We start from the raw sequence: 18,517 nt of genomic DNA on the forward strand, positions 1-18,517 counted from the left end.
GCAACACAATATCTTTGTCTATAGTTTAAGTCATTATTTTCATAATGCTAAGTGTATGTGTTATACTGTTGTGACAAAGGTCAATTTCAGACCTCCTTCTGAGCTTTGATGCAACGAAAGATGGCCATCTATGACAAGTGTTGATAGTTCAACCAAATAGCTTTGAATTGTGTTTTTGTATAGCATATTGTTTATTTGGGGAACAGAACGCAGAAAATAAAAAGATAAAAGTAACAAAATACTTATTTATGCAAATACAAAGTGGTGGTAAAAAACACTTTATGATGGAAATGGGTTCACCATGTTTTCCATTTTTCATATTTATATTAGCCTACTTTTATTCCATGTATATATTTTTTATGTTAGGATGAAGGTGCAAGCTATCTATCTACACAGTGTATGACTGCCACCTACTGTGAATAATTATTAGAACAGGAGGCAGAATGTCTCCTCTTTAATGATGAATAATTAAATTCATCATTAAAGTGCTCAGAAAATCAAAATATTCTTTGAGATTGAATGAGTGTATTTTTTAATGCAGACTATCTATACCCATATAATCCACCATCCCTCTTTATCTCATTGTAAAATGGCTTTGGAGAGGCACACTCGGCCACAACAAGTATGGCCGCTTCTGCGGGTCATGAAGAATAATGTCCAATATCGCGATGATAGAGAATGAGGGGTGTCGGTCGGCTACATTATTTACCGCCAGTAACATTCATAGCAGTCAGAGTAAGGTTGGAACATGTCAGATAAGCTGAGCGAGAGTGTCTGAGTTTGAGGACAACAGGGAGTTTCGAGTGCAGCCCTAAGCATAGTTGCTTCTCTGTACCTGGTTTATCAGTTTCAGTTGTAAAACCACAGGGCACAAAGTAGAGGGAAAACGCACCTGCTTGCTAGGCACACTAGCAAGTGACAACCAGCGTGTGGAATGGCAGCTCCCCGGCCAATAAAAGGTATTTTGAAAAACAAGAACAGCGGGGCAAACGTGAAGTCGGCCCCAGAAGTGGCCGTTGAGAACCCAGAAGAACCGGCCCCGGGACTTCTAGAGGAGGACCAACAGTGAGTAGCCCACCAAGGCAGCGCAGCCAAAGTCAATCAAACTGAGCTCGCAACTAGTTAGCAACTGGTTAGCTAGCTAGCCAACGGCAATGTCCTGTCAATGCAATATGGCTTATAACATAACGTTGCCACTAACTCCTGCTGTCTTATTGGACACTTGTTGGCTAACGTTAGCTAACTAGCTAGCTGTCAAGCTGTCTGCTCTTTCTCTTTGCGAGTGAATATAGCTCGTTAGCTAGCTAACAATTTCACTAACTTAGTGCAGCTAGCCATGGTGCCGTTTGACTTTATATTAGTATGCTTTCATCTAGTAGTCTGCCTCTGTCATAACTATGTTAGACCAAGCGCCACGGTTAAAGTTAGCTAGTTGGGACTCCCGGCCGGTTATAACTGCTTAGTACTAGCTATTTACCTAGCCTGCGCTAACGAGGTTGGGTTTCTGTCTATTTCGTTTTGTGACTGATTGGCTGGGTGTCATATTTTGTCAACTACGTCAGTCAGTCAGCAGCAAGCGACGGGTAACATGACACAGTCCTGATTGTGCTACTGGTAACGTAGCATAACGTAGCGTTGGTTTCGTTAACGTTACCAACGTAGGATATACAACCAGTATGTGGGTGGAAATGTTGGTTAGCTAACGTATTATACAACGGGTAGACCTCGCAATCCAGTCGGACCCAGAGCCGTTGGATAGTATTAATGATATACCGACTCAAAACCCTAAATGTACATTTCTATTGGAATTATTACTGCGCCACATGTTAACTAGACAGCTCTCTATCCATGTGTAATAATCTGCACTTTCTAGAGTGCAGCAGCATCTCCCCCAGACAGGCACTTCATGCCTGAAGGCAGGGGCGTCTGAAGCATTGATCTCAATTCTCTTTGGCACTTTCACCGGGGCACTGGCAAGACGAGATGGAGCAGGATCCCTGCAAAGTCACTGCTCAACCGTTTCCCAATGTTGCGTAGTGTCCTGACTGTCCTCTCGACCGCATCCGCAGAGCTACCTGGGAGATAAACACCCAGGATGACTCAAGGCAACTTCTCTGTTGCTACTGGTTATTTCAGTGAGTTCAGATGCTAATATTTTCACCACCAGTGTGATGATTACATCCGATTTTGTTTAATGTGAGGTAGGGATGTTAACAGTTAATCGACTATCGATTAATTGCCAATAATAATTTACTCGAGTAAGATTTGGATACTCGATTAATTGCTTTTTAATGGAATGGAACTTCTCTTTTTCTTTTTTTACGAACGTTATCAACGGGAGTTGCGTGAAATGTAATCATGATTTAAGGTCGGACTGCACATGAGGGCGCCACGCCAGCTACACCACTCTATGGGGGAAAATCTGTAAATGGGCCATACAAGGATGGCAGTTATTGTTGAATTCCATTCTCAGCAGCGAGCCTGTCAAGCTTTCTGTGTTGATACTAAAATAGTGTCCCTGTCAGAAATGGATGGGGGCACGGTGATCTGAAGGATTCTCTGTGCAGCTAGGCACTAAATCGACTGGCATGAGACCAGCATGTCTGACCATGTTTTAGCCTATTATCTCAATTCAGGCCATGCCTCCAGCGAACTAACATGCGCAGTTGCGCACACCTCTCTTCAGCATTAGGACAGCAGACTGGTTTCTCATCTCTTGTCTCTTCTATCAAACTCTCATAGCAATTATCCGTCTGTTCTGTACAGGGAGTCAGTGTCACTTTCAGTCATTATTTAGAGAAGATGATTGAGTTCTGAAGACGGTCATATAAGGAGATGAAGACAGAGCACTCTCTTTCTTACCTTACCAGGTCTTGACTTTCAAAACTAATTGAATGCAATGCAGTACATTTGTGTGCCAGAGTGTAGCAACACAGCATGCTATTGTTATGGGAGAAACTGCCCTCACAATGATCTCTGTATACTCCATATATCTTGTAACACTAACACTGTCTGCAGAAACCCATTTTGGCTAACCTGCCTCAAGGTTAGCCTTCCACATTTGTTTTTGTCTGGAAGGAACCATGAACTAACTCGGGCAGTCTGAATTGTAAAAATGAAGTTGCACCTGTGTTTTAGAATGTTCTCAAGCTTTATATAGCATATTGTTTCATAAGTTGTGTTTTCGTTGCACTTGAATATATTTTAAAGATACCTTCTTTTTTTTTTTCCTATCCCCAAGTTTTGCCACCACTTCTAGAAAGAAAATTCCCTAATTCCCAGATCATTCTGCAATGCATCATCAAGAGGATATCCTCCTAAACCAGCTAGCTGCCACAAAGCATTCATCCACCCTGCACCTGTCCTGACTCCAAACAATCAAAACTTCCTTCCATAGAGTTCTAGAAAGAATTTGGTTTGTGTGCGACAGAGGCCTAGCCTTAGAGAGATTCCCTAGCCCTCTTTCCCCCATGACTAACAGTAAGTGACCGAGACCTCTGGTAGCAGTCTGAGAAGTTGACCATTTCAATGGAGGTCGCTTTCAATGGTAGGTCTTGTTATTTGGTCATCTTCATATACCACCCTTGCCGTTCCCTATCCAGTCAACATAAGTGTCCGACTTGAAGCCCATTCATTCATTATTCATGATAGTCAATGACTTTTAACTGAGGCTCACGCATGCTTCCATGAAACTCAATATCTCAGCTGTCTCGGATACCCCGCTCGTCTGCGATGGACAGGTTGACTGACACGCATTGAAACTCTACGACTTTTCATACTGTGGGAAAAGGGGGGAAAAACATTCTTGCATTCTCCACACATTGCAAATGGCCATCAGCCTCCTTGACGTATGGGTGGATCCAAGCATGAACCCAAACTGTTTATGTAACAGAAGACTTATTTCAACATGAGAGGGTTTTGTTAAGAGTTGTCCAAACCTATCTTAATCGTGAACGGAGACCCTGCTGCTTTTGGTGTGTCATTTCCAAGTCATCCATTCTAGACACACAACTCAGCTGGAGTGCATGGAGCAGCACTAGAGCTCTTTCACAAGGCCTGCTCATATTATGCTACCTGATAGCCGTACTGGAGCTAGCTCTCCTCAGCGAAGCTCACTCTATTTAATGAGACTTTTTTATAGAAGGATGTACCCAGCTGTTAGCCTCCCAAGAGATTCCCAGACTACACCTCTCACTCTCACACTCACTCACTCACTGACTGACACCACACACACACACACACACAGATGGTGATGAGAGTGAATGCCTCTCTGTAAGAGTGATGTTTTTACCTGCAGAGTTACTGTTCCATCATGGTTTTTGTAACGTTTCGTTCCGAATGAGTGGATGTGAACGGCTGTGGCTGTGCTGTAAACCAGGCCAGGCTGGCTGTCTGGGATAGATTGTGTAACTGTTCCCCTTCTCTTCCCTACACGCACGCATACACACACACGCACACACACGCACACACACGCACACACACGCACACACACGCACACACACAGAACAAGTACAGAAAGTTACAGTCATTCCTGAGGCGTGCTATTGGCTTGTCAACACGTTTTAACATCCACAGAGAGATTAAGCATAGCACATTGTCTTTTTCTGCCCAAAACACACACACACTGAGTCCAGGAGACTTAGGGGTGCTGATCATTATGTTGATTTCTAACCTGATCCCCAGGGGTAAAGATACTTGGGGCACATATTACTATGCAACAAATCCGTTTGACGAGGGCATTTTTGGACCTATATATAAGGTAAAGGAGAATCACATTCATGAGCTTCAGGCCAATATCTGAACATGGAGAATCTCACACTATGCTAAATGTTTAGCCTCCCCCGGATGGTCTGACTCTGTAGAGGTACAGGGAGCTTCGACTGCCTCCCTTGGCCAGCCTGCGGGCCTGCAGTGTCTGTCCGGTGATATGCCGCGTCAGTGTGGGACACAGCCTGACCAGTCGCATCCTCTATTGATTTAGCCCAGTTGAACCATGGCTAGCCAACCTGCTGTGGCCTGCCTTATTGAACACCCCGCGTGTGTGTGTGCGCGTGTTTGTGTGTGTGTGTGTGTTTGTGTGTGTGTGTGAGACAAAGAGGTGTGCACTGTGTGAGATCAGAGGGGAGGCTCTGCAGGGTCACTGCAGCAAGCAGCGGATTTATCGCCCTCACCCCCCCCCCCCCCATGATACCCAGGCCCTTCTCCATAAACACGTCTACGGCTGCTTTATGACGGAGAGGGAGGCGGGGGGCCAGGACGAGAGACAGCTTAACGGCTGTGTTTGGCACCAGCGCCGAGTCCAGACACAGCTATGATGAAGGACACCAGCTCGAGCCGGAGCCCAAGGATTTGTTACCTGGCTCTTCATTGTTTGGCTGAGAGACAGCTCCGAGGATGTGTGCTTCCATTCATGTTTGAAGTAGGCCTAACTTTGCTGTTACACCTGTTAGGGGTGGGGAATCTCTAGGCAGTAGGCACCTCACGATTCAAATCCGATTCAGGGGGCAACGATGCGATTATGAAATGATTATCGATTTAAAACGACATCTTGATCGACATTTTTGTATTGGTGTCTACTGTTTGTTGTGGTACCAAAATATTTCATTTTAGCTAGACACACCTTGCATAATGTCTGGCTCTACTGTGTGGTCCAGGTCTTTTTTCGCTTCAACTTGATAGAAGCGAAAGTGCTTCCATGCTGTACATTCACTTTTAAAGCAGCAGGTGCCGGTCGGATTTCTTTCTCCTGCTCCGCCATCTACAGTACCTGCTGTTTGTTGTTTGATGAATTCAATATCATCTCTCAAACAATGAATGCTTCAGATTCCCAGGATCCAGATCATCTTTGATTTAATTTGAAGGCAGTGCCATGTTGTTTGTGTTCCTAAAATACATGGTTGGTGGGACGGCAGTGAGAAGTGGGTCATAGTCCTAGATTCAGCCTGCCTGCTCAGCGCTGCTCTCCCGTGTAAAGGTGTGAGTATTGAGGCCCAAAGCGCATCCTGAGCCCTGTATCCCTGGATTCTGTTCTGCTTTCAGGAAGAAGTCACAGAAATGGGACGAAATGAACATCCTCGCCACGTACCACCCGGCAGATAAAGACTACGGCTTGATGAAGATCGATGAGCCCAGCACACCTTATAACAGGTGAGACTGCCAACGTCAAAGCGCTAGGCTGTATTTATTTACTGTAGGTTGCAGGGTTTCCATTAGCCGGTAATTACCGGTTTTTGTCCGGAAAAATCAGTTGAAGTCCGATATATTAAAATCTCTTTGGTCACAATGTCCGGACAAAATAATTCCCCCTAATTGTATTAGGCCTACAATAGGCTAAAATTTATTTCCATATATAATGATTCCTTTTGAATATAAAAAAACGAATAGGCCAATTCATTTTGTTCCGTTAATGTGGAGGCTATTGGCTAGTAGGCCTATGCGATGAAAAAACAGCCCTAAGATAAACCTGCCTATAGGCTAGCAGGTCACCATAGCAAGCGAGAGGGAGCCTGATCGAGGTACGGAGCTTGAGGCGAAAATGGAAAGGCCTATTAATATCGAATAGAAATTAGCCTATGCACGTTGTAAGTTCTTACACTTTATTCAAGTAGGCTATATTTATTTTCAGAGTTTTGTACTATTTTAGCCTATCTGATAAAAGGCTGAAATTAGACTATAGGCCTAGCCTATTAATTCCAATCAGTGCAGCCGTAGGCTTAAATTAAAATGTTAGGAGAAGCCTACATGTTGCCTAACCTCTTGCACTTTAAAAAAAAAAAAAGTTATATATCTAGACATGCATTGTGGCATTTCTTTATTTAGCCCAGCCCGCCTATCAGTTGTTTCTCAACAGTTATGTCATCCTCATAGCCTAATGCGATGTCCGTGGTTATAATGACGCTGTTTTATTGATAAATAGGGTAGGCTAAAACTGGAAAGAGAAATTAGTAAACACATATTACTGTCGCGAATCCCAAACCAATTAGACTACATCCTCAAATCCGATTCATGCAATTGAAATAAACATTCATGTTGTAGCCTACAGTCGCAATTCAAAGGCGCGTGTGTGTGATTCAAAGGCGCGTGTGTGTGTGAGTTTCTTCCCCGTCTGCAGGAGGGGGGCATCTCAGCAGGCATGTAACCAAATATGCCAGGATGCAGTGCAGAAGGTCACCCCTCTGAAAAACAACCCCTCTACCCCCTATCTGTCCTTCCTTTCTCTATCCAACTCACTCCTCCTCCTCTCCCCTTCTCTCTTCTCTCTCCTCCTGTTCTCAGGATGCTGGGAGAGGAGGATGAAGAGGGCGCTCTGAGCGACTCTGATGGCAACGCTGTCACCGTGGACGACCTGGCGATAAAGTAAGAACCATCACAACAGAGTTGTGTGTGTTTGTGGTGAAGGGGGGGGGGGGGGGGAGTATCCTTGGATGCCTCTATGATGAACCATCCTGTATTGGCCTGCACAGTTTATCAGATCGTTATTTCATAGTGATGGACTGACCACAATATGAAATGCTTCCTTCAGACTAACACATTCTGTTTTTTGCACGATGTGGAAAATGCCTAAATCGCAAAATTGAGATTAGTGACTCCTCTGCCGTCACAGTCACTGAAACGCCACCGGCAGCAGTTCTCGAACACATTTCAAAATCTAGGTTTTGCCCCCCTCCAACTTTTCTAATATCTCAAATAGGGCTGTAGGATTGTATCGATACAACGATGCATCGCGGTACGTAGTCTCGCGATACTGTATCGATCTTTCAGCCCGGAGTATCGATACAGCCGGGCGCTGTAAAATTGTAAAAAATAAAAATAAAAAATAAAAAAATCCAGTTTAAAAAGCATATTCTACAATATTAAGTTAAAAAAGCATACATATAAATAATTTTGAAAAACCATAAATACTACAATGTTGACAGTTTAAAAAGCATGGATATCAAATGTAAAATATTTATTAGCTAGCTCTCTGTCCAGTCATTGAGTTTGAGTTATCTATATAGTGCATTTGAGCCATTCAGTTTTCAGTCTTGAACACTTAAAATCTTTCAGTAAATGATGTGTGTATCGCAATACGTATCGTATCGTATTGTATCGTGACCTCTGTATCGTGATACGTATCGAATCGTGACCTGTGTATCGTGATGCGTATCGTATCGCGAAATCCAAGATGATATACAGCCCTAATCTCAAATGATATTTTCTTGCTTTGCCTGCCTCTCTCTGCCCAGCGCTCAGCTGTTTGTGGGTTGACTTGAGCAAACTTTCCCTCCACTGCAAGGTAACGAGCAAAACCAGGCATGGATTTTCAGAGCAGTGGCTATTCTCATGCAGTAAAAGCGGAATGGATTAATTTGGAGGAATGGATTAATTTGGAGATTTGTTTGTCTTTGTAGCAGTCCTCCATTTGGGCCTTTTTCATTAGCCTACCCTGTAGTATGACCTACAAAAATTGATGACATGGCCTACTTGAATTCCATAAACCTACTTGAATGCCACTCACTAAATGTTTCCACTGTTTATTCTCTCACAGACTAAAAGGTCAGTCTTATAAAGAACTATTTTTGAATCATGATTTCTCAAGTCCATGTATAGTAATCAGAAAATGTTTTTGATTAAAATGTGAATTGTCACTAGCACTGAAATATCAATATCGCCCAGCCCTACTCCTGACTTGCAGGCGTTTATGTGTCAGGAAAGCCATTTCTGGGCCTCTCGCCGACTGATTCTGTTGAAGGTTAAGCTCAGTGATGCTAAAAATGGTATTAGCTTCCGAATCCGTGAACAGTATGTTAGCCCTAAGGTACACGGGATGCATGGGATGACTGGGCTACTACTAGATCTCATCAGTTACCATGAGACTATAACTCATAAGCAACCATGAAATAGTGACTGAGAAGCCATTTAACCTAAGTGTCGGATTATTTTCTCTCAACAACAGCTGAGATAAACATGATCAGGACCTTGTCTGTCCATATACACTATATGGACAAACGTATTGGGACACCTTCACATTACACCTACAGGGACTTTTATGACATCCCATTCTAAATTCATAGGCATTAATATGGAGTTGGTCCTCCCTTTGCAGCTAAAACAGCTTCCACTCTTCTGGGAAGGCTTTCTACAAGATTTTGGAGTGTGCCTGTGGGAATTTCATTTCCCTTCACTGCAACTTAAGGGGCGAAAAAAACAAAACAGAAAACAAACCCAGACCATTATAGCTTCTCCACCGAACTTTACAGTTGGCACAATGCAGTCAGACAGGTAACGTTCTCCTGGCATTTGCCAAACCCAGACTCATCCATCAGACTGCCAGATAGAGAATTGTGTTTCGTCACTCCACAGAACACGTTTCCACTTCTCCAGTGCTTTATACCACTCCATCCGACGCTTGGCATTGCGCTTGATGATGTAAGGCCCTCTCGTCCAACATCAGTGTCTGACCTCACAAATGCTCTTCTGAACGTGTGTGTGTGTGTGTGTGTGTGTGTGTGTGTGTACATCTGCTCTGCTTGACCCCAGACAACATGCCCATGTCAGACTCTCCTCCATCACTCACAGTCAAATATACTATATGAGCGCTTCATGTGTCTGTGTATGAGTGTGTTCACAAGCCTCTTCACTTTCAATCTGCTCGTTCTCAAACAACGCACACACACACAAGCGCACACACACACACCGTTTTTATCCCTATCCATGGCAGCGCCACTGACACTACCTCTGCCTCTGGTCCTAATCTCCCCCTGGTCTTAGTGCAGTGGAGCGTATCGACTAAACATCACGTAATGGCGCTTTGATGGATCTGCGCCTCGCAATTTACGGCCAGTGAAAATGCCTCAGATCAATACATGGCATTGCAGTGCATCCAATCAGCCTAAACTCAGAGGAGCAAGGACAACATTGGTAACTGCTGGGCTGGATCAGTACATAGAATCAGGCACCTCAACACCCCCCTCATAAATATATTGCTGGCTGCTGACTCAACCGCACTATGTGGTGTTAGCCAGCGCTGGTGTTGGCCAATACCGTAAATTTACATGCAATGCAAATTGCTAACACTCCACTCCACGTCTAATGATGTTTGTAGCTACCTGGAGATGAGTGATGAGGGGGGGGGGGGGGCAGTTTGGTTTATGATGGTGGTAAATGAGGTGCTTTATGAGTTTTAGATACTATAGAGATGTATGCTAGACCTGTATATAGACCTGTATGCTAATATCCAACTGGTCCAAAGTCCTCCATTCACATGAATCACCATAGCCGTTGCTTTTGAGCTCACGGCACTGGATTCATGTTTGGTAAGAGATGGCCATGTGAAGTAAAGCACTGTGGTTCAAAGCGAACGTCAGAAGCTTCTGCTTATATCAGAAGGCTTAGTATTATGTGTATAGACAGGAGGGATGGATGGAGGAAGGACATCAGAAGGCTTAGTGTTATGTGGATAGACGAGGTTTGTCCGCTCCAGGCCTGCAACTTAATCTGCTACCATTGTTCACATACATAACGGTACATGAAAGAGTTGAGTGAGTGCACTTGCTCCAATCTCCCTGACACATCTCTGCCCCCCCCCCACCCTACACACACATGTTTGCTTCTTCCCTCTACCCCAACTCCACAGACACACACTTAGTCTCTTGGGAAGCCATTTAGTAAGTGAATGTGGACCAGAAATAATTGGCCATGCAACTGTCTGCTATACTCCTCATGTCCTACAGTAAACCCCAAACCCTCTTGGCTTCAGGGACCAGACTATTATGATGTAGAACACACTGATTTACTGAATGACTTAAATTATAAAGCATTTCTAAACTACCATATTTTGTTGTGTGTCCTTGAACTTGGCCCTGAATGGAATGTTTTTTTTGTGATTTTTTTTTTTATATATATATATTTTTTAACTCTCCACATACAATATGAGAACAGAAATAGGGAGAGAAAGAAAAAAGATCACATCAAAACAAATATTAAACAAGAGAGAAAAATAAAGAAATAAAATAAACCCACCCACAAAAACAAACAAACAAGGAAGAGAGATTCTTACGGAAATACAGGCATTGTACACATTTTTATAGTTGACACAACAATATAGCAGTCAGTGCAAAAGATCTTTCAGCACAGAAGCAACAGGTCCACAAGTCGAATTTCAGACTTGGCCCTATCCATCCTTGCAGTTGACAACTCCAGGTAAACAATGTCCAGAAACAAGAGTCCAGTGTCATAGCGACAAATCATGGGGTGCCTTCCATCGCATTGCGACCATTTTCTTAGCTGCTGTAATTCCCGCTAGGAGAATGCGCTGTTTGGTCAGTGAAATACATAAAGTGGAGAAATCGTTCAGCAGAAACACGCCAGGTTGGTGAGGGACTGTTAAAAGTTCTGAATTTCTCTGCCACCATCGCCCAGAATCCCTCTACCCCCAGGCATTCCCAGACCATATGAAAGAAGGTCCCCACTTTCTCGAGAGTACATACTGTAATGTGCAATTAGAACCATCAGTAAGTATACAAAACCTCTGGTGCGGAGTACGATTATGTCCTGTGCACAAAATTGAGGTGGATTTGCTGGTCGTCTGGGTTGCTAATATTTTAGACCATACTCTATTCAACTCAAACTCGGGAATCTAGAATCTGGAATATCTAACCTCCAGAGTCTATCCGTCTATCCACTGCCAGTAGTTTGTATGTTTTTTTCCAAAATGAAGCCATATAAAGCCGAGACTATCCCTCTGGTAACAGACTTCCCACCGATTAACTTAGTAAGCGGATATACCGGCAGGGATGATTTCCATGGTACTCAACTCGCCCTCATAGAAGCCTGGAGCTGAAGATAAAAAAAAAAAAAAAAAAGCACCGGCTTACTTATTATTTATTGGGAAATGAGAAGGGTCTGGAAACTCACTGTTGCCTTCCGATTTCCAAGGGGCGTTACCAACAGCCGTAGATCAAAATGCCTCTGGACGCAATTGGATAGACCTACAACCAATCAGCAAAAATGCCTCTACAGCACTCCTCTGTTCCGACATATTATTAAACCCGCCCCATATTAGATAAACGGTTGTGATTGGCCCAAACAAATTTCTATTGGTGCGGATTCCGTTAGAATGCTTGGATATCCAGACTGATCTACGGAATGAAATCGAATGTGAGCTCGCGATATCAGGCTAGCAATGCCAGGCTACCAAACTGGGCCCTCAGATCCTCAAATGAGCGCAGGCCCTCATTGCCACAGACATCTCCCAAGGAGCAAACCCCACACTCAAACCAGCTATTATGAACTATTGGCCACATCTCTCCACATTGAAATAGCATGTGATATAATGGGACCAAAACGCCTCCTACATTGGTTGATGGGAATGTTTGAAAACAGGACATCTTGCAATCGTAACGGAGAAACCAGACTTTCTTCCATAGGTCTCCATGATACAGTGGACTTGGGATTGAGCCAGGTTGTAAGCGGCCTTAGAGTAAAGGCCCAATAATAATATTTCAGATCTAGGAGTGCAAGCCCACCATCTAATCTATGCCTATTCATAGTGATGCGTTTGAAATGGGGAGGTTTGCTTTTCCAGACAAATGTAATAGGGATGCACTGATTGCAAAATTCTGGGCCGATGCCGATGTTTAAAATAACAATCCGGCCAATGCCGATGGCCGATGTTTATTTTATTTTATTTTTATTCCCCCTTTTGTGCCAAGGAAACAAAGAAATGAAGTGTTTGGTTCCAAAACGCCAATTTTTATTTCACTTTAATTTGAAAGCAAACTACACGTTCACGTTTGCGGCATTACGTCACAGATCTTCTCCAAATCTGCAGCTGGGTAGGCTGCGTTTTGCAACAAAAAAAGCTGTAATTGTTGCGACATAACATCGACCACTACCATCGGTGAATGTCATTTTATTTTCAGATGGGCCGATAGCAGTCAACAAGGCCAACATCGGCCAATGCCGATGTATCGGTGCATCCCTAAAATGTAATAATGGCCGAATGTAATTTATACCAATAGCGGAGAGGGGGAGGGAGATGAACTTATAAAGTTTGCCCTGAATGGAATGTTAAGTGCAAGAGAGAGAGAGGTCAAGCACCAGGAAAGCTTTTAGAGTTAGCCGTTAGTCTCTGTACCCAGAAGCTCTCGCTACGGCCAGAACTTCTGGGAAATATGATATGAGGCAATGATATTCGTGGACACCAATGAGAATCCGATCGGGTTCTCAGCCAGATGCTGATTGGCCCGCACAGATAGTGGGCTGTGCGGAGAGGCTGATTTGGCCTCTGACTGCAAATTTCCACTTTTCAAGTGTTGCTAACGAGTCCTGCACTCTTGCAAGCTGTTGGTAGCATACAGTATCTGGCACACAAGGTGCGGTTTACTTGGACTTTCTTCCACATTAACTCTCACTTCACTGAGCTTTTTATTACACAATCGGCAAAGTGTATTGTCTGAATTAGTTTTTCATTTAGTCCCGATTAGACGCTCCTGATGAAATAATGTTCAAATGCAGCTGGATTGAAAGGTAGGCTAATGCACTGGCTCCGCCCATCAGTCCATGTTTCATGCTGCTTGATTTCAGACTAGCCATTAGCAGGAGGCTAAAAGAACGGATTAGTGATGCTCTTAACAGCATGAACAGTGAGTCTGACCTGCCCCAGGGTCAGTCGGTAAAACGGTAGAGCTAGCATTCTAGCTAATGTCAATTCACGTGTAGTAATGGGCACATCTGCTTATTCTGTCGACTCTGTTTGCGTGTCTCGTGTCATGTGTGTCACGCCTTCATACTTTGTGTCTCTCTCTCTCTCTCTCTCTTTCTCTCTCTCTCTCTCTCTCTCTCTCTCTCTCTGCTTGAACCCACCACCACTTCACCCTAACTCTGGTTCTCTCTCCTGCAGGCTGGCAGCTGCAGAGGGAGAGGATCCACGGTTCATGAGGGAGGAGGAAGAGGAGGAGAGCAGTGAGGAAGAGGATGAGCTCAGCCCAGAGGACCAAGGTAGAGTCGTCCCTCCCACCCCCCCCTCAATCACAAACACACACACTCACTCCTCAATGTCTCCTCTGTGGGCCGTTAACCTTTCCCAAGTCTCACGGTGCCAGACTTTCGTTTAGAGACTGACTTGTCAGTCTAACCTTTCCTTGACCTCTGTCTCTCTGAAGCCCTGTCAAGCCTGCGTGCTCTCGATACACATTCCCTCAGCTCACTACCCACAAGCTCTGCACAGTGCAGCCGTCCGTCCAAGCACAGCTCGCTAGTAAGCTGCCTAGCGCATGGGGACTGCTCCACTTGAAGAGGGGCCATTTTGGCTTCAGACACACCGCTCTGACAGTCTCCTCCCTGTCCTGTATTTTTATCTCAGCATGAAAAAGCAATACTGTGTGTAACAGTGCACCAGAAACTGCAGTGTGTGTTGGCATTTACTTTGGCCTAACAAGGGCATTACAACGCGCACATAGGACCTTTTGGGTGTGTTTGTGTGTAGGTGTGTGTGTGTTTAATTCTGTAAACATTGCTACACTGTCTTTAATGGAAGGATATAACTGATCACTGAACGCTAGGCGTCCCCCATTGTCTCCCTGCCTTCTCACTGATCAGAAGACGAAGCTGTGGCTTTGTGTGACCTGGATTCTGAAGTAGCTATTTCCTCAGGATGAATCTCCCAGGCTTCCGGATAGAGCAGTAACGTTTCACATGCTTGATGAGATTTCGTCGGATGTGAAAGGGATTTGAAAGCAATCCTTTTCTCTCATTTAGGACTGCAACCCCAACGGAAGCCTTCACCAAAGTGTCCCATAACCTTGGTGTGTGCCGTGATGATATTATTTAGTCTACAATGCTCTGAGTCATCTTAGCCTTGTGACATAAGAAGGCACCAATCTGCATATGAAAAAGTCATCCGCAGACGTTTCTGATAATCAGTGACTTGATTCCCTGCCAGACTGTTTGATAAACATCACAGAGCCCAAATCTGAAATCTGTCAGTTCATCCTCTTCCACCTCATTTAAATATAAATCATCCCCCTCAAGGTTGTAGCCATTCTGATTGTTAACGTAAATAAGCCCTGCCCACTGTCTCCCTGTATCTTTTCTTGTAGTTTCATGAGCTTTGAAGCAACTTTATTAGCCAAGCACTTATGTTTTAAGCCCAGGCATTGGAGAATCATTTTAATAATATTGAATCTCCAGGGTCTCGTCCTTGAAGTTAGATTAGACTCTGTGCAAGTAGATCATTGTAACGTTTATGAAAGATTGACAGGTGACCCTGGCCCTTGAACAGAAATATGTGGATGGGTGTATTAGATTTCTCCTCTCCTTTCAGCTAAATCTCTCCCTCAGACTTTGCCAGCTTCACAAGTTCCCCACTCCTTCGACATCTCTTCGTCTCTCTTTATTTATCATTCCGTCTCCCCCACAGAAACACTAAATCATTTTGTTTATACCACGGGAGTTACGGCTTCCCCAGCCCCCTGCACATAGCCTCTATATCTTCTTATGCCATCTGCCCTCAGCAAAAAAGCAACAGTTCCAAATGATGAGGAAGATGCATTACAACGAAGGGCTCAACATCAAACTGGCCCGACAACTCATCGCCAACGAGCTGGAGGAAGAGGAGGACGAGGACGAAGAGATGAGGGAGGACACGGAAACAGAGGACATCAACGTAGACCCCCCACAAGATGGTGAGAGATGTTCCAAACTAGAAATAATCTGTCATTGGGTTCATGTATGTTCATGAAATTAGAAGATCAAGCAGATTCTAAGATGGGTTAGATTGGGTTTTAGTATTTCACTGTAGTAGGCCTACTGGCTTGGATTGTTCAAGCCTCACACTGAAACTGAGTCCTAATGTCCTAATTTAGTAGGCTGTTGAAATGTCAGGTCATATTTAGTAGTGCATGTCTGAAAGGTTAAAGGTCAAAGGTCCTAGGTGAGGTTAAAGCTGCTTCCCCAGGCTATGAAAATGTGAACATAATCATATCTGTTGTGGTACTGCATGTTAATGCCACAATCTGTAACTTTAGTCATAGGTGCTGGTGTTCGGTCCAGATACATTAAAGGTAACAGCCACTAGATGGATAGATAGTAATTATAAAATAATCTAAGTAAATAGTGGAAGCCACTTATGGCTGTAGGCACAGACTGTGACTACATTTTACTTGGTCATACATACTATGTGTTCTGTTCAGTTATGCATGCATACTGTATCACTCTCTTCTGTTTCCTTGGATTATAGCTGATTCGCTGGATTCCTAGACGAGGACCCTGGCTGCCCCTTCGTCTCCACGTGTCTAGGCTCACGAAACATTTAAAAGACACACTTAGCTATGTGTCCTCCTAGTGCTCCACAATAGAGCAGACACCGCCTCACGACTTTCCCTCAAAAAAAAAAAAGAAAAGAAAACAACCTTTGTGTGCGCTAAAGCAAAGCATATCGACCGTGCCGGTTGCCTCTTCTGTTGCCAAGTACCCCCCCTCTGTCGTTTCTCTAACGAATCCAGACTTTAAAATGAGACCTGTAGACTGTTTAAACAGACTGTTATCAGCAAGGACTCCCTTCCTCACCTGTCGGTCTGTGAACTTCAGAGGTCTGGTCCCTAAGCCCCTGGAGTAAGCTGTTCCAAACCCCATGGCCTCAAAAAGAATCGTCCATCCCCTGAGCTTGTCAGGGTTGTAGAGGTGGCTATACTATTCATGGAGGGGTATAGAATTTTTGTTTTTTTGTCTGTCCTCTCCCTGTACTGGTTGACAGCCACCCATACCGTACCTTCATCTAAGAAATGGGAAACCCTGATGAGCTAGCTGCTGATTTTTTTCTCTCCTGTGGTATCCCCTTTTTACTGCATACAGTCTGATCAAGATGTTTGCTTTTTGCGACGTGAACTCCATTTTTTGTGTCTCTGAACCCCATATTCAATCTGTAACATTATGCACACATACTAACCCAGTAACTATTTCAACAAAATAGCCGGGTGATTGTTAGCGAAACTCATTTACTGATATATAATAGGTTAATGACAAATATTTATTATCTATTGTACTGCGATTGGCAATTTAAGTTGTACAACAGCCTAACATAGTAATTTCTTTGATATCGGACCTATTTCAGCATAGTAGACACATGGTCAAGTTCTCTAACAATATAGCTAATGTACCCCAGCTGAATATGCATGGCTACAAAAGCCCGGTGGATACATGTTTTCTCACCAAGTTAAGAGACAAATGTTGAGGAAATAAGCCTCAGATGGAGACGGTGCATACTACTGATAAGACTACAAATGTCAACAGTGCTACTGACCCCAGTGCTAGATTTATGGGATAGAATTGACTGCATGAATAGCAAGGACTTAAAGGAAGTGTAGCTACACTCGTATAAAGTATAGGGTTGGAAGTATGTCCTTGATGAGACACAACTTGGGTGACCAGGACCTTAAAGTTACTGTATGATTATTGAAGCTTCTTCTCTAACAGCTGCTTCCTTGAAGAACATATTTCACTTGCCATTTTTAAATCTTTTGAGATCCATACTTTTCCCAAATATTACTGTTTGCTACAGTAGCAGATATGTCCACATGTGTTTTTCCATGTATTCAGGCCCACCAAATAAGAACATGTCCCTTTTCTGGGGGTGGTGTGTTATTGAGGCAGCAGCAGTATGTCATTGTAAAAATGGCCCTCATTTCATTACACCTTTTATCTGACTTCCCATGCATGTTGTCATCCATTTGCCTCTTGCCATTAAAAAGCTCAGTGGTTAATCTCTGGGCAGAACCCAATCCCCTGGAAATGCCCACCGAAATACTGAACTGCTCCCACTTCTGTGTTTTTATTTTTATTATCTAATGTCAAGGGAAGTCAGATATGACAAGGGGAGACAATTAAAAGTGCAGTTACACATAATTGAATGAATCTTCTGATTGTTATGTATCAGGTGTTTCTGGGACTAAAGACAAAAGAATATGGTTTTCTGAATCAACCGTAATATGACATAACCTGGCAAACGTGCTTGTCCTGTTTGTGTATGTACATGTGTTTAAATTAAAAGGATATTGCTTTTATTTTCCCCCAGTGCAGTTCAATGGCTTAGATTCCACTGTCTATTATTTTTCTGCCTTGTTCAATTTCAATGTTGTTTTGTTTCATTTGGAGAGTTGAATGAGATGCTGCCTCTGTCCAAAAATAATGGGGATCTTTTGATTCTTGTTTTTGTATCTTTGGTGTGAATGTTCTTAATCATAAGGATGTGTGTAGTTTTGTCTCCCGTTATTAAATCAAGTCGTTATGGACCATTTTGTATTCATGGTAAACTACTGAAAATGCAGAGCTTGATAGAATTGTCCCGTTTCAATGTAGCCACGGGGTGGCAGTCACTTACAGGTCATCTGTTTATTTTCATCAAAGCTATGGAGCAGCTGGTAGCTGAGGAGAGCGTTCCCATTGGCTGTTCACGGAGCAGCTGGTAGCTGAGGGGAGCGTTGTTCCCATTGGCTGTTCACGGAGCATTCATGCGCGTGCATAGTAGATGGAGAAGCGC

The 18,517-nt window shown here is 43.6% G+C and overlaps 1 protein-coding gene across 1 annotated transcript; it reads left to right on the forward strand.

Annotated features, from left to right (window-relative positions):
* The first annotated feature begins 740 nt into the window (after positions 1-740).
* ppp1r2 (protein phosphatase 1, regulatory (inhibitor) subunit 2) lies at positions 741-18,270 on the forward strand. The gene is made up of 6 exons (XM_084436376.1): positions 741-1,065; positions 6,040-6,147; positions 7,276-7,356; positions 13,883-13,980; positions 15,495-15,665; positions 16,220-18,270. Exons 1-6 carry the CDS (start codon positions 935-937, stop codon positions 16,237-16,239), a joined length of 609 nt encoding a protein of 202 aa, XP_084292502.1. The 5' UTR covers positions 741-934; the 3' UTR covers positions 16,240-18,270.
* Positions 18,271-18,517: the final 247 nt, after the last annotated feature.

This window comes from Borostomias antarcticus, assembly GCF_949987555.1.
Source record: "Borostomias antarcticus genome assembly, chromosome: 3".
In the NCBI taxonomy this organism is placed as follows: Eukaryota; Metazoa; Chordata; class Actinopteri; order Stomiiformes; family Stomiidae; genus Borostomias; species Borostomias antarcticus.